The 16,301-nt window shown below is 37.3% G+C and overlaps 2 protein-coding genes across 2 annotated transcripts; one reads left to right on the forward strand and one right to left on the reverse strand.

Annotated features, from left to right (window-relative positions):
- The first annotated feature begins 653 nt into the window (after positions 1-653).
- On the forward strand, positions 654-5,905 carry LOC120104932 (mannan endo-1,4-beta-mannosidase 6-like). The gene is made up of 5 exons (XM_039116840.3): positions 654-1,579; positions 2,626-2,823; positions 4,295-4,417; positions 4,609-4,820; positions 5,014-5,905. Exons 1-5 carry the CDS (start codon positions 1,196-1,198, stop codon positions 5,411-5,413), a joined length of 1,317 nt encoding a protein of 438 aa, XP_038972768.3. The 5' UTR covers positions 654-1,195; the 3' UTR covers positions 5,414-5,905.
- A 6,939-nt stretch (positions 5,906-12,844) lies between these two features.
- On the reverse strand, positions 12,845-15,782 carry LOC120104925 (anthranilate O-methyltransferase 1-like). Its single transcript, XM_039116835.3, has 4 exons — positions 15,578-15,782; positions 15,079-15,483; positions 13,680-13,952; positions 12,845-13,351 (listed from the first exon to the last, which is right to left on the reverse strand). The coding sequence occupies exons 1-4, from the start codon at positions 15,656-15,658 to the stop codon at positions 12,989-12,991; spliced, it is 1,122 nt and encodes a 373-aa protein (XP_038972763.3). The 5' UTR covers positions 15,659-15,782; the 3' UTR covers positions 12,845-12,988.
- Positions 15,783-16,301: the final 519 nt, after the last annotated feature.

Below are 16,301 nucleotides of genomic sequence, written 5' to 3' on the forward strand. Positions count from 1 at the left end.
TTATGAGTGTGCCGTAATCCATAGTTTGAAATGAAAGTATTTCTGACTAGCCAAATATGACAAGCGATGGAGCAACAAATAGTCAATCTTAAAAATCATCATTTTTGCTATGTGTGAGACATGTTAGGAATTGAAGACCAACCATGCTAAAAACCAAATTGCTAGGCAGGACGACACCCATGCAGCACACTGCAGCTGGAGAGCATTGCTAGCAACACTTGTCACTCTTTCCAGCATGCAGACACGCGCACTCGCCACGTGCAACGAAAGAATCTAGACATAGATGAGAGCCTACAACTTCGGTGCTGCAACGGCAATGCCACTTTCCACAGCCAATTTAAGCTTCCGTTATGCACTGCTCCTCGCAAGTGAGAAACCAACACACCATCGTCTCCTCCTCCTCCTCTTTCTACGAGCAAATAATGCGGAATTCCACTGCTTCTTTTCAAACAGTAAAAGCTGTTCATTTTCTTTTCAGCTAATCTCATCTCTCATTTGTTGTAACGTGTCAAGCTCGCCAGCCGACACCCTATTAAAACCGAGATAGACCGACGAAATATGAAACGGTCCGTTCACATCTCATCTGAATTGAAGTTGGGATAGGAATTGTTTCACTCCATTAACTAATTCCGCAGCCAAATAGGGAAGTGGATGGTGGATGAAGCTGTCCCCTATGCAAATAATATCGCTTGAGATTTTAGCTTTGTAAGTATGAACACTGTAATCGATATACTTTCCGGTCATTGTGGATTTGAGGCTCAGTTTCAGCTTCAGATCCCTAAACTACATGGTCAAATATTAGGATGCGAACAAGTTCTGATATCATTGTTGTAAGCTTTTTTGCTAGATCCCTGTTCCACTAACAAAAATTGGGCTTAGACTATTTTTTTAACGTTTAATCTAAGCCATCGCAGGCTAATTCCACGAGAAAGTGTGTCCCCTCATGAAAGATTGGTGATACCTGATACGTTAAAAATATTTGTATATAATTATATCAGTTTTATTACTCTACCCGTGATATAGGGATTTAAAATAAAATGGTTATTAAAATAGAAAATTGCAAATAAAGCGTGAGGAGGCTGGAAACGAACCCAAGGGGCACGGTTCCAAGAGTTCGTCCCCATTTTCTTTTTTTTTTTTTTGTTGCCTTTCCAAGCTAAGGAGTAATAGCTGAGGAGAGGAAGAAAGAGGAGAGATGAAGCTTCAGGAGCGACGAGCGTACGCGCTCTTGGGCGGTCTTCTGCTGATCGCCGTGGGATACATGAATTGGAACTCATGGGGAAGCGGCGGCGGAGGCGGCGGGGGGTTCCGGATCCCGATCCCGTGGCTGCAGCCGCGGATGGGTTTCATCGGGCGGAACGGGACGCAGCTCGTGGATCTGGAGAGCGGCTCGCCGGTGTACGTCAATGGCTGGAACTCCTACTGGTTAATGTCGTCGGAGAAGCGGACGTGGGTGTCGGAGATTCTCCGGCGGGGGCGGGAGATGGGGCTCACCGTCTGCCGGACCTGGGCATTCAGCGACGGTGGCCCCAAGGCCCTTCAGCTCTTCCCAGGCCACTACGACGAGCAAATGTTTCAGGTCTCAATCGATCTCGCTTGCTCTTTTTGCCTTCCTCCCCCACTAAATCTAGAATTCTAATGTTCTTTTTTCTGGTCCAGAATTATTTGTTTTTTAAGATAAGTTTGATCCAATAAGTGGAATATGTTATTTTAGGGTGGAAAAAAGTCCTTGCTTTTTTTTTTTTAAAAAAAAAGTAATTATAGCATTCTTTTTTAATTTTTGAATGATTTGTGGTGGATGGCCTTCGGATTGGCTGCTGGCACACAATTTGGGTAATTCAACGATGTATTTCTCTAAGCTATTGCTAAATTAGCAGTTGGAATTTCAATGACGATGACAACGATTACAACTACAGCTGAATTATTATTATTAGTATTAGCAGTTGTTGTCGTCGTCGTTGTCCAAGCGGAGTCCTGTAACATCATGTTATCTGATTATTTGAGATTTTGTTTCATGGTTTTTTTAGTTGGATTTTGTAATTTGAAGGGGCTGAGTTGAAACAGAAAGAGGAATACATTTTGAGACATTAGAGCTCATTTATAGACGAATTTTTCTTCAGAATGAAATATCAAATCTCTGCAGCTTAGCTCCTCAGAACTTTGGCAGTTGAGCTGTTAGACAGCTTGTTTTTCCTTAACAAAGTGGATTAGTTGGCTTAAAGTGAGAAGTATCTGAGGAATACAGGCGCTTTCTCTGAAAACATGCTTCTGCTGGATTTGCCTTATTGGTAGGGTGGAAAGGAAATACAGTGTCGCCTTAATGATTCCACCTGCTTATAAGATGTCTGAACAGCATTCTGCTTGAGGCTACTTGGACCAGGGGATTGGTGGAGTCAAGATATGCCGAACCTATCAGTGGTCTTTTGTAATGCTTTGGTTTGCCTAATTGTTAATATATTCTGCTGCGCTTAATTAGTAATGCTTAATTATATTTCCTTTTTGTCACACAGACTATTTTTTGCTGGTCCTGTGAATTGCTACATTAAATTTATTAGATTGGCTTTACACTATGCATATCCTTTTCAATGTTTAGCTGATTTTATGACTAAGTACATTTTGTTTTAGGCTTTGGATTATGTGATATATGAAGCAAGGAGGAATAATGTAAGGCTAATTCTTTGTCTTCTAAATAATCTCAACGCATTTGGCGGTAAAGATCAATATGTTAGATGGGCACAAGAAGCTGGTTTTAATGTGACAACCTCATCAGATGCATTTTTCTCATTTGATGTCATCAGGGGCTACTTCAAGGATTACATAAAGGTACCTTCTAAGCATATCTGGTTCAATTATTAGATGGTAGCACTCGTTGTTCTAGAAGCTTGTATTTTTTCTGCTTTAACTTTAGATTGAACTCGAGGTTGTCAGGCTGCTATGCTTTGCTTGACAAGTATACCTCTTGGTGAAATGTTTAGGAGAGACTCATATCAACAGATACTAGCATAAACATGCACATAGTACTTCCATAATCTGTCCATTTACTCAGTGGATCCTCCAATCTAAATGTGGTTAGATTATGTTGAGCAATCTAAAGTTACATGTCATATAAAATCTTTGTCCATTAGCTCTTGAATCTCCCATGGTTGTGTCAATTTTTGACACAGAATGTGTTTGAATTAGCAAGAGAAAAAGAAAAATTGGAAGCACTTCATGTTTTGTCAATAAAAAATATTTATCATACCTATAAGAAAAAATAAACTTTTATTTTTCATGAGAAGAAGTTTACTTTTCTTTTGATTGTTTCTTCTCTGTTTCTGCTATGTTGATATATTTACCATTATTTGACTTCACCATCTTCATTCTTCACATTTTCAAGACTTATTGTATTTTTTTACTTTTTATTTCTCTTTCCGGAGAGATGTCATTATTCCAAGAAACACTGGTCATAGTACAATTTTTTACAAGAAAAATACAATTTCTTCTAAGAAACAAAGAAGTATTCTTTAATAGCTACTTTGGGTGTCTGTGTTTGTGGGCATATATGTAGTGTGGGCACGTCTTAACTTTTGGCAAAACATCAACAGAGTAGTTATTCATGTTGTTATATGGTGGCCCATCATAACCAAAGTCTAGACCATGCATCACGAGCAACATCGTAAATTCCAAAAAGAAGAAAATATCAAATGCCTCGTATTTTTGGAAGTTGTTACTTGTCATCTAGTGGTTTCAAGATGAAAGCCTGTGAGGATAGGAGAGTTTAGTTGTTTAATACATGGTTGGAAAATATTAAAACCAACATGTGTAGTTAGGTATGTGGAACATTATGAACTTCGTAAAATTGACACTAGTAAGGTTTCTCTGTTGTAATCTGGGTGTAATAGGTTTGAACCACGGAAACAGCCTCTTCACATGCAAGGTTAACGCTGGATACATTTGACCCTTCTCAGACCTTGGAGTGGTGGGCGCATTGTGTATTAGGAAGCCTTTTATCACTCAACAAGACTTTAATGAATTTGCCTTTTGTTACAGTTTGGAGCTTTTAGTATAATCCACCGACATTGTTCACTGATTAGATATTTCAAAGCTATATTTTCATTATTGTGGTGTCCACTGTTCTTACTTCTATTTTTTAATGAGCAGTGCCTACTCTAAACTTTTAACCTCCAGGCATCATTTATCTTCTGCAGACCTTGATAAAGCAGGCACTTGGATTGTATGCTCTTATATCTATTGAAAGTCGAAAGTATCACAATTAATGCTTGTTACATCTAAATTCTGAAAATAAACATTGCAGGCAATTGTGACAAGAAGGAACTCATATAGTGGGGTTAGATATTATGATGAACCTGCTATATTTGCTTGGGAGCTCATGAATGAGCCACGATGTGTATCTAAATCATCTGCTCCTATTCTTCAGGTAACACAACTAATCTGTAACTTGGTTTGCTTAAGTTACTTTTGCCTTGATTTCTTTAAAATATTGGATGGAACCACCAATTGTTACAAAAAACTGAATCTTGAAAAGATCAACAAGTGCTTATTTTTGATGACCTCAAATTCCAAGAAGCCTAACCCTCAGTTGTGCTTCTTTTTTTTTTTGGTTGCTAGGATTGGATTATTGATATGTCTTCTCATATTAAGAGTTTAGACAAGAAACACCTTGTCACAATTGGACTTGAAGGGTTTTATGGGCCTGGGAGAACTGAAAGATTGAATGCGAATCCAGGAGAATGGGCAGCTACTTTTGGCTCTGATTTTCTGCAAAATTCCGCGGATGAGCATATAGATTTTGCTTCAGTGCATGCATATCCTGATAGCTGGTTGGTGGCCATTCTAACTGATTTGTTTCATGTAGTGCATGTTAGTTTCTCCTCAGAATGGACCACTTTTTTTTTTTCTAACTGATTTGTTTCATGTAGTGCATGTTAGTTTCTCCTCAGAATGGACCACCTTTTTTTTTCTTCTTTTTTCAATATTTTCAATAAGGAGGATGACACTCTGTTTTTTGTTTAGGATCCCAAGGGCAAGCCTAGAAGAGAAAGTCAAATATCTTTCTAGTTGGGTGGATTCTCACGTGAATGATAGTCAGAACATATTGAAAAAACCAGTTCTCTTTTTAGAATTTGGATCCAATTTGCATGCCAAGAAAAATGGCACATATGAGCGAGATGTTTTACTGAATGTGGTTTATGACAAAGTGTATGAGTCTGCGAAGAAGGGTCAAGCTGGTGCTGGAGCTCTAATTTGGCAGTTGATGGTTGAAGGAATGCAAAAATATCATGATGAATTCTCACTGGTAGCATGGGAGAATCCGTCCACATACGAGTCGATAGTACAACAATCCTGCCGATTACTGAGGTTGTTTCGAGGAAAGAAAAAAATCAGGGAACCCTGTTCTGAATTACAGCCCTAAGGATCGATCATCTGTTCTATAGGGCAATAACATTGTTCGACATTCATTTCCAAACGCATATGAAATTCTTTTCGTCAAAGATGAAGGGAATGGTTTAAGAAAGAAATTCATGAGAAATACTTGCCATTGAAATTAAATATGGTAAACTAATGGAGATCAGTTCTGCTATTGGAGGTGAAGGTGTTATGTCAGAATTCTGGATAGCAGCTTTCGAGTGTCAACAACCTTGTAAGCTGTTGTCAATGAAGATTTACTTACCTCAGGAAGACGTTTCTGCAATGGAGATCATGAATAACTGTTTCTTAGGATATTGCATGTATTATTTTATATTATGATTTGTTCCACCATGCAAAAATGTTTGTAATTCCAGAAAAAAATGTATTTTGTTATTTAGTAATTGGTTAGTGATGTTCAACTGGTTGCTGTTCCATTTTTATGACACAGATGTTGGCTTGGCTATACTTAATAAATATGACTGGATGTGTTACTCAAGTAGTCATGTTTTATTTTTCCATTTTGTTTTTTGCTTCTTTGTTTTATAATATATCCAAGGTTCAGGTTAGAAGCCGGTGTCACTTGTTGCAGAAATATATTGAACAAGTATGCATGAAAAGAAAGAAAATAACAGATACGACCACCATTGGGTGGCTTTTTGGTGGTGCAACGTTTATACTAGAAATAATATTTTTCAGTGTTTTTTAGAATTTTTACTGATGTTTTTAAGCGTCGTCTATTCTTTTAAATTGTTGACGTTCATTAGAAGCGCCGGCAAAATTTGATGCGGGAGCCAAATTTATCAATGCATCTTTCTAGCCTCGGCAATCAAGAGTTGGTTTTTTCATGTTTTTCCTTGTAGTGTTACATTTTTTTTTTTTTTTGCCTCCCTTCCTCCCTCTTTCTTTCTCTGACCGAGATTTACCAATGTGGGCTCATTAAAATTTGAGTTTCAAAAATGCTTAAGAAACTCAAAACTCACGAGTCACTTAGCTTGTCGTATTTCTCTCTCGCTCTCTCTCTCACCGCCTTCTCCTCCCTTTTGTTTTTTTACTGAATTTTTTGAACTGAGAAGCAGAATCTTATTACGAACACTGCAGCCTGAGGTATGAAACCCTGGAAGACTGGAGGTTATGTTAAGATTCTATATAAAAATTCTGACATTTAAATGGATGGATGGATATAAAAGTATATGAGCACGGAAAAAACTCTTAACTTATATGAAACTATTATTTTTTAATAAAAAAATACTTAAATTACTGGGGTGCTCCGTGCCGATCATCTTGCTTCATTAAATGGCATAGCTCACGATACCAATTAAAAGAGGGAGCAACGAGAGTGCATCACACGAGCTGAATGACCTGTTAAGCGATCTTTTTGAGTCATAAATCATGTTTGTTGGCTATTAAAGTATGTTCATTTTTCCTATTTGGACAGGTTTAATTATACAAATTTGGAGCCATCAGGAAAAGCATGCGTAGCCACCATTGGTTGTCCTTTTTTTTTTTTTAATACAATGGGGGCCCACATCTGCCAGATATGAATGCAGCCAATAAAATCAAAAAACAAATGGCGACAAAAAAGCTCCGCAGATACGTAGTCTACCCAAATAAATCTTCTAAGTGATGTGGAGCAAAAAAGGCGATCCAATTAGTAGCACAGTTTATCTCCCTATAGACATGTATGGCCAAGTAGAAGTCGCACTGTCTCAGAAGTCGGCAGATATCGTGGAGCAACGGCTTTTTCTCAATAGCGCACCTCCGATTTTGGACCCACTCGATCACAGTGGTTGAGTCTTCCTTCAAAAGAATGCGGTCGTGCCTAGTATCCATCTTGCATAGATAATGCTCTTTCATACCGCTCTGAGCTCGGGGTACACAAGAAACATGTCAAAGGTCAGGTGTCAGCTTTTGAAAGGGTACTCGGCGTAGGATGCTACTCCATTGAAAGGCTCTTTGATCCGGGGAAAGCAGGCGACCCCGACGAGTCCATAATAGGATCCTTTAGTTTTTGGTTTTTGTTTTATTAAAAGTACATCATAGGATACTGGAGTTGATAATGAGCAGTGCCATGACCGCACACAACTTGATGATCCGCAGCGGCCAGTCTACATGATTTTTTTTTTTTTCTTTCGAGAAAAAGTTAGTTTGCATGTTTTCTTGGATGAGGATCTGGTTTATAAGTTGATCCTTGGAAAGAAGCTGCTCAAAATGGAAAGGAACGAAAAAAAAAAAGAAAAGAAAATATAATCAAAATGAATCTTAAAATCCAACACCGTTTCGCTAACATATAGATATGGAAGCAATATGAGGGAATTATACAAATCAATAATTTTATTTGTCCCATAATAATCATGGTTTCCTTTATTTTTCTATCATAGGTGGGATAATTTGGTCCTCAAATTAAGAGTATTGATTATTAATCAATTAAAAAATTTACACCATTATTTTACAAAGAGAAAGCATATACTATCAGGTGTACTCCTTTTCATCACGGACAAGGCATTTTTTGGTGAGCACCGTGGAGAGGGCTAGTAGCATTAGAGAAGATTTTCCATACTCATGTTTTTTTGTCTACTAAAATTCATATGAAAAGGTGAGCTCTAGTATTTGAATGATCTGTCTTTTTTCCTCTATTACTCTATCATCTCAAACTCCTTTTTCAGCTTCTCCAAATATTCAAGTATCCCTAACTAAACCGATTCAGCAGAGAAATTATACCTTACACTAGGTGAACCACGTCGCTGGTGCACTAAGCCGGTCAGATTTTTCGCTTACATGAGCCCTATTTATCATACAGATCATCTCGGATTGTCGCTCCCTTTATCCGGTCTTAGATTGTTTCTGTGGCGCAAGAGTACAATTTCTCCATTCAGCATCTGGTAGAATTTCCGACCTATGTTTAAATAAGAACCTTTACCATGACAAGTTATAACATAAAATATTATTTCCAGTCTCATAGGTAGATTTTTCAAGCTCTCTCTTTGCTATAAGTGCTGCCATCCGTCTGAGTCTTGTCCTAACCAGTGTTTTCATTGCTTGAGATAGAGAAATTAATGAGTGCACAAACTAAGAAAGAAAGTGCATTAATTTGATAGGAAACCATTTATTAATGCTTCTTGTATGTAATTACGGCCGTCCATGTTTTTGCATCATATGCATATGACGTGCTCAGCCCTAGTTTGATGTAATCGTTTCATCTTGATCCACGATACATATCTCAAACACTGCTCTCTTCAATATCATCAACCTGAACAAAGTTGAACCTTTTCCTTCAATTTTAGTTAAAAAGGAAAAAAAAACCTAGGCAAAACTAGCACCATTCTTGAATTGAAATCGCCAAGCAAGCTCTGCGTGCTATAACCCACCCAACAGTGAAATTGGTAGCAGAAGGGATAGGTCCTGCCGTTAGGACTTTAGAACTTAAATACCAGGGGGCAACAAACCCACCAGAACTTTTGTTGAAGGTTCTACAATAGGCCAGGTTGAAAATCTTGACTTTAATTAGTCGCACGTAAGAAGTATACAAAAGACGAGGTTGCAGAATTCTTATTTTATGATCTAACAGAACTCTCCTGTTATTACTAAGGAAGTTCTTTTCTACAGAATGGCATTTTGATCGATTCAGAAGTCATTAAGCTAGTAACCGATAAAATGGAAATCATAAATAGAAAAACAAAAGATATTTTTATGCAATAATGCTGCATTCAGTTTGCGGGATCTACAATTTCGTCAATATTAAAAAAAGCCAAGTTCATTGACTTGATATACATACATATGCTTGGTATCAAAGGATAATCTCAAGTCCTTCCATTAGCTCCATTGATCTTCCTCATAACTTACTGCATTAATTCGTAGCAAAATGTGTGGGTCATAACTCATATGTGAAGTCAGTCCATGATTCTATGACAACAATAATTAGACACTGACCCTCACTTTGTCATCATATACCAAAAGAAAAGGGAATTTTATGCAACAATGGCACATTTAGTTTGCAAAAGATATATATATATATATATATATATATATATATATATATATATATATATATATATATATATATATATATATATATATATATATATATATAAACGTAACCAAGGAGTTCAAAACCAAGGCATGACCAAGAGGTAAAAGCTCTTAATTTCCATTTTCTCCAATAGAACTTGTAGGAGCTTAGTTCGGCAGATAGCTATATAATAAATAAAATGCTCAAAATAAATTTATACCATTTTTTTTGGTACATCGGCTCCTCACACTATACGTATATGAGTACAGCCAACAAAATCAGAAAAAAAAAACGGGCTAAACGGGTCGAGAATGTCTGCTTGGTTTACCTAGAGAAAGCCTCCAGAGTGATGCGCCGCGAGGAGGCCACCCAATCAATGGATGTGTTTGCCTCCTGATAAAAATGTGCGATCTTGAAAGCACCACAGTCCTCAGTCATCTTCCATATGTCCTGCATTAGAGACAATCCGTCTATTTTTTTGATGATTAATGAAGTAAGCCACTTCCCCCAAATTTATTCAAAGAAAGGCTTATTACATGGTGGAGATACATCATTTTATGTAGATAACCATCTTAGTCTAAATTTACTCAAAAAGTTATGTAGGAGAAATATAGACATGACACCTTAAAATCAACAACGATCTCTTAAATGCTGTATCTCTTGATGTCTAGATGAGTTCATGCATAAAGATGGTCAGTTTAACAACATCAAACCATTTGCAAAACTAGTTAAAAGAAGCAATTGGAAGGGGAAATAGGAAAATCAATTCAAGAAAAGAGGAAGGGAAAAAACACAGTAAAGAGAAAATAAGGAAAAAAAAGTTCAACATTTTGTACCTTGTGCATAGCGAGGAAAATCCTAAGAATAAAGCCATGTATAATTCTTGTGGATTTACCCATGTTTTTCTAGAGCTTTCTTAAGCTCAGGGCTGACCATTTTATGATCTTTTTTCCTGCTTTTTATCTCAAGTGCATGAAAGCTGTGGAAAATTATGAGGCAACCCACCTTCTCACCTTGGAGAATCAAGTAAAGCCTGATGATTTCAAAAGCCTAGAAAACCAAGCTGCATCTTCTTAATCCACAGTTGCAGTGGTTTTATGTCTCAAAGTTAGGGACAAAGAGCAAAGGGGCATGATAAAAAGAACCCAAGGTAAATTTGTAGCATTAAAAGCCCTAAAACTATTCCAAACGAAACAATACTTAATGTCATCAACATCATATCAGGATTTCTGCTTGCAAAGGATAATAACCATTAACCTCTTAAATGGCCTTTATTTATGACCCTAAAATGAATAGAAGGGGCACTAATTTTTAACTAGGACGTACTCTACACCTTGTAGACTTGATCATGGTTGGTCAAAATTGCACTGCCCTCAGATAAACCCTAAACCCAGTCATGATCTTCATTCCAATCAGGCCTGTGGAAACCCTAGGATTGCTCAACATGACACCCCATCAAACATTAGAAAGAGAGAACCCTCTTGAGTTTTTACCAGACCTACCATTTAAACGAATTCTAACCTTAATCAAGCCAATAACCATGAGTCTTGGGCTCTTCAACATATGCAGCAACATAAAAACTAGAGTTTTGCATCAAACCTGCTATTTGAATGAAACCTATGTTAGTGGTACTGACCACATCTCAGCTGATCACAGGCAAAGATCTGAAGATGACAAAGTCAATTCAGTTTCTACCAGATCATAGTCTGTTCCGATTTTGTTGTACCTGAAATAGCAAGATTTATTGAACTATACAGCACGTAAAACGTGAGAAACAATTGTATAAATTGTGAACATCAATGCATATTGATCGTCTTGGGAAGCTAAATATTTTACATGGTATCGGAGCTATTTCTGCAAATGCAAAACCTCTTTTTTTTTATCCTTTCAATCCTATGGCTTCTTCTTCTGAGAATTCCGTTGCCTTCGTTGCTCCTGATATTGGACAACTTATTTCTATCAAGTTGGATGGTCCCATTTCGTATCTTCCTTGGCTTGCACAGTTCACCCCTGTGCTAAAGTCTAATAATCTCTGAAGTTTTGTGGACGGTTCTGGCACCGCTCCTGAAGAATTTCTTTCATCTGAGGATGGAACTTCTAAATCTGTCAACTCTGCCTATACCCTCTGGCATAAGAAGGACCAGTTTATTCTTAGCATCATCAATACTACACTGGCTCCTAAGGTTCTCTCCACCCAGTATGGGATTACTACTGCACGTCAGGCTTGGGTTTCTCTATCCCAACGGTTTGCGTCGCAGTCAGCTTCTCATATTGCTCGTCTGAAATGTCAACTCCAAACACTGCGCCAAGGCTCTTCTTCTTGTCAAGATTATCTAGACAATGCCAAGGCCATTGCTGATCTGTTAGCTGCTGTTGGCAAGCCAGTAGCAGATGATGACCTGATTGGCTATATTGTAAGTGGTTTGACTTCATCGTACGCATCATTTATCTCATCATTCTCCTTTGCTACTCGAACATAAGGGACACTAATTTTAGCTAGGACAAACTCTACACCTTGAAACCTTGATCAAGGTTGGTCAGAACTGCACTGCCCTCAGATAAACCCGAAACCCAATCATGGTCTTCATCCCAAACGGGCCTGTGGAAACCCTAGAATTGCTCAACATGACACCCCATCAAACACTAGAAAGAGAGAACCCTCTTATGTTTTTACTAGACCTTCCATTTAAACGAATTGTTACCCTAATCAAGCCAAAACCATGAGTCTTGGGCTCTTCAACATATGCAACATAAAAACCTGGAGTTTTGCATCAAACCTACCACTTGAATAAAACTTAATCGTAATCATGAGTTGCTGATAGCAAAAGTTGGGCCTGATTACTTTTTCATGTGCACTAATAAAAGCCCCAAAGCAAATTCCCAGTTTTGATAGAGTTGCCTCCAAATTGTTACTATAACCTAATATTGTTAAAGTGCCCAATATTTAAGGATAGAGATGCACAACCTTAGCAGGCTACAGGGCTTGCTTATTGGTAAGTAGTATGCCTATGCATTCAGTTCGCATACCTACCAGCATATTGAAACCAAGTTTAAAAGAGCCCAAGTATTGGAACAACAGGTTGTAGATTTCTCACAAATAAAAGTTCATACTAAATTAGATTATTATGCTTAATATGGAATAGATACCCATAAACCTTAAGTTTTATATAAAAATTTATGAAAAACTTATTTTTCAGATTTTATTACTAATCCATTATGCTCCTGCAAATTAAGTTTTATCGATAGCCATCAAACTAGTATTTTTGTAAATTCAACTTGTGCTTTGCTGCAGCGTCACTCTTTAAATAAATACATCTGATAAAATTTCAGTATTTGTCATCAATTTTTCTATTTTAAATAAATGCAAAAATTAGCAAACATTGTCAATAGGAAAAAAAATAACAAAAGAAAGCATTACAGAAAGTAGGGAACAAGTTTCCATTTTATACTAATAAAGATTCATGCTTTTCTAAACACCATTACACCCATTAAGGACATAATCAATATTTTCATAGATTTTCCATCATGACAAGTGAATTGTACCGATGGATTATTCTAGATCCAAATTGATCCTCACATTTTTGTCTTCAAAGCAATGACAAAAACAGGATACTTGGTCTTCTCCTTCAAGAGGTGCCTTGCAACATTCTTTGCATATCTGGAGAATAAATCATCAAGTATTTGCTCCCCAAAGTTACGTGCAATCACGGGTTCTATCACTGCTCTTATAGACTTTGCCACATTTTTTCTGCTTATAAAATTATCATATAAGTGATCATTATTAGAGTCATCAAACGGATCCCAGTTGGACTTGAATATATGTACTCGATCGAGATCAAATAATCCTACGCTTTGTATCACTGCCTTCACTTCCTCTATGGAAGGTGTGTAAAAAGGCAAATTGAAGGCATCCACCTTTTCCCTTTGCAAGATACCCTGTATTCAATGATCAACATATTTCAAAAAATCGGTTGTCAATATATGTGGAAAAAGTAGCATTTTAACAATAAAAACGTAAAAGATATTGTGGATCTCTTTTTAGCCCCTAATGGGAATGTCCCCTTAACCAAACGAACTCAAAGTATTGGATAAGAAATCATCTTTCTGTATCAATTCTCTTATCTTTCTATCCCTCTCAACTCTCTTTCCATTGTCCTTCTTGTTAACTGCTTTCTTCCAAAAGAGATGTCACAAAGATATGAATGAACTCTGGCACCCAAAACATAGCTATAGTACCATAAGTTTATGAAAGAGGAGAATATACCTCTAGGACCATAGCATTGAGTGCCTCAGCCAGTAGTCCCCAAAGTTGGCTTAGTTCTCCACTTGGTGCATATTTGCTAGTCCTTCCCAAAAATGATAGGACCATTCGTCCTCCGAAACCGAGTTCTTGGAAACGGGACTCAAGAAATGTCGTGAAGTCCCTCTGGTATTGCTCTTGATATGATTCCACCACAGCAGGTGGACTTGTCTCGGATATGTAGATGTTTTCCTTGTTTAATGGAACACCAGTGTTACTCTCAACTCCTGGAGGAACCTAGAGTTTCAAAATTGAAATCATATCATGAAATATTAAACGACATATTATTGCAAAAAATAATAAATGTCTCCGTATAGTACCATTAGAAATCAAGTAATACCGTTCGATTTAGAGCAATACGTACCAATTTAATTAGCTTATATGTCAAATCGAACATCATTATTGTACGCTACCATAGTGGTAGGGTATAGCACGATCAATATAGGATGGCATAGAAGTTCGTCCAATGATCTCATTAGAAGCCAAGAGGCAACACTTCTTATGGTAGATATTTACCATTTTACCACTATCTCAGATTGAATATTTAACTTCTTTTATGAAGATTTTGGTGTCAATGAGTTGAGCTAAGAATTATTAGTGTGGCTAGGGTATCAATAGAGGTCGATAGCCTACTAACCTCATCTAAAACCAACTCAAATTATTGGGTTTCGATATGAAAAGCAAACATGTGGGTTTGGATTTTGAGTTTAGACTAGAATTTTTTTGGCTCGGGTTTTAATTTAGATAGGTCCATACTTGAAAACATGAAATCGATTGGATTATATAAAATATGTATATATGCATACATACATATATAAATATATAGAAATATACATTCATGTATAAATATCCGTGCATTTATAATTTGTTTAATCGTAAAAGAAAAAAAATAAAGGATAGAGAAGCAAGTTCATAACCAATATCATGTTCCACCAAACTGTTATCCACGACATTTGTTGTTGTCCTTTTTATAGCATTTTTTTATTATTTAATACTTGTAACGATCTCCATTCTTTTAGGATTTTTACCATTCTCACATCTTTTAGTTGCATGGATGCTTAGGTAACAAAAGTGTTGAAAAAGTTCCCTCTTTTAGCTATAAATTTAATGTTTTTATATATTCATGTTTCACGACTCATAAGGTAGCATTTTGGGATTTAAAAAATTAAAACATATTAAAATCGCTTGTTGAGTCACAAATCATGTGATTTATGAATAGCCAATTGATTAACAAACGGGTATACAAGGAGTACTATATGATTTACCGGAAAAATAGAGTATTATATGCAGATTTATCAAAAAAAGAAAAATAAAAATAGAGAGTATCATATGCAAGTATAGAAAAAGAAGGAAAGATGCAAACCCGAGAGAGCCACATGAGACAGAAGGAAGAGTGGAAGAAATGAACGCTTCGAGAGGGGAACAGCCTCCCATAGAAAGAGCCAGGCACTCCCGCAACATAGAACGGTAGAATCCGCTCTCGCTTCTCTTCCTTTAATTTCTCCTCGTATCCTTCCAAAGACTGAAAAATACTGTTGAAGTCATTCCCCGGGAGATCGTTCAAGAAGAACATGATCTCCGGCGGGGGCCGTCCCAGCCGTCGGCTCTGATCGTCCACGATATCGATGGCCTCGAGAACCACATGAAATGCGTTAGGACCAGAAGAGCAACCCAAGTCAGCCACCACCATGCTCTCAGGCAGGGCAGTCTTATAGACCTCTCTCAAGGCCTCCTCCACCATGGGCTTTGCTTCAAATATTGCCTTCTCCTGGGAAAATTCACAAGCAGAAGGTTAGAAATGGACTTGATGCAATGTAAACCTTGGGACAGAATGAGGAGGCTAAGGAAGATCGATGACTGACTTGAACCCTGGAGTTGGTGGCGTAGCTGCTCTCTCCAGCACCTCCTACCATGTGAAGAACTTGCTCTACCTTCATCCCCATTCCTTCTAATTAATTACCTCCTCTCTGAACTTGCTCTCTACGCTAGTTCTTGCGGTTTGCTGCGGTCGCTCTCAGCCATGAGGGCCTATTTGTAGCTGGACGTACCTGTTCCGCGTGCGAAGTAAACGTCGTGAATCTCATTTATATATTCTATGTACGTCTTATAGTGTTCATTACATGGAAGTCATTTTTAATCCCTGAATTTTATACATATATTTTATGACAACTTTATTTTTTGGGATACAGGAGGACAGTTTATTGATTTTATTACTAAAAGCAGCTGATCCAGTCGATTGGCATTCATTCCTCCAAGTTAGAGGTCTCGCTCTAGCTAGCACGTGAATTGTGCTGGAATATATATTTGTACCAACAAAAAAAGTATATATATATATATATATATATAAAGAGAATTGCTATAAAAATATGAACATGTGTTCCCCATATCAATCATGTTACAAAAGAGCCTCTTCATTAAATTGGATGCCTTCCCTTCTACAACTTTGTGGTAGGTTAATGGTATCATATACATAATTGAATGTGCCTCCACCGGCATCTTATTTGGACTTCTCCTTCCGTTGGGCGAGTTCGGTGTCATAATTCGTGAAAATAATGATATTCTAACTCCTGGGAAGACGTCGCACGT

The sequence above is a fragment of the Phoenix dactylifera genome, chromosome 11, assembly GCF_051530095.1.
Source record: "Phoenix dactylifera cultivar Ajwa chromosome 11, Ajwa_hap1_PhDact_Kaust_v1.1, whole genome shotgun sequence".
Classification (NCBI taxonomy): domain Eukaryota; kingdom Viridiplantae; phylum Streptophyta; class Magnoliopsida; order Arecales; family Arecaceae; genus Phoenix; species Phoenix dactylifera.

Excerpts from the sequence above, each read along its gene's own strand:
- LOC120104932 (XM_039116840.3), top strand. The coding sequence starts at position 1,196 with ATGAAGCTTCAGGAGCGACGAGCGTACGCGCTCTTGGGCGGTCTTCTG. Across the intron at positions 2,824-4,294 it reads ACTTCAAGGATTACATAAAG|GCAATTGTGACAAGAAGGAA; the intron begins GTACCTTCTAAG and ends TAAACATTGCAG. Across the intron at positions 4,418-4,608 it reads CATCTGCTCCTATTCTTCAG|GATTGGATTATTGATATGTC; the intron begins GTAACACAACTA and ends TTTGGTTGCTAG.
- LOC120104925 (XM_039116835.3), bottom strand. The coding sequence starts at position 15,658 with ATGGGGATGAAGGTAGAGCAAGTTCTTCACATGGTAGGAGGTGCTGGA. Across the intron at positions 15,484-15,577 it reads CCACCAACTCCAGGGTTCAA|GAGAAGGCAATATTTGAAGC; the intron begins GTCAGTCATCGA and ends GAATTTTCCCAG. Across the intron at positions 13,352-13,679 it reads TCAATGCTATGGTCCTAGAG|GGTATCTTGCAAAGGGAAAA; the intron begins GTATATTCTCCT and ends CATTGAATACAG.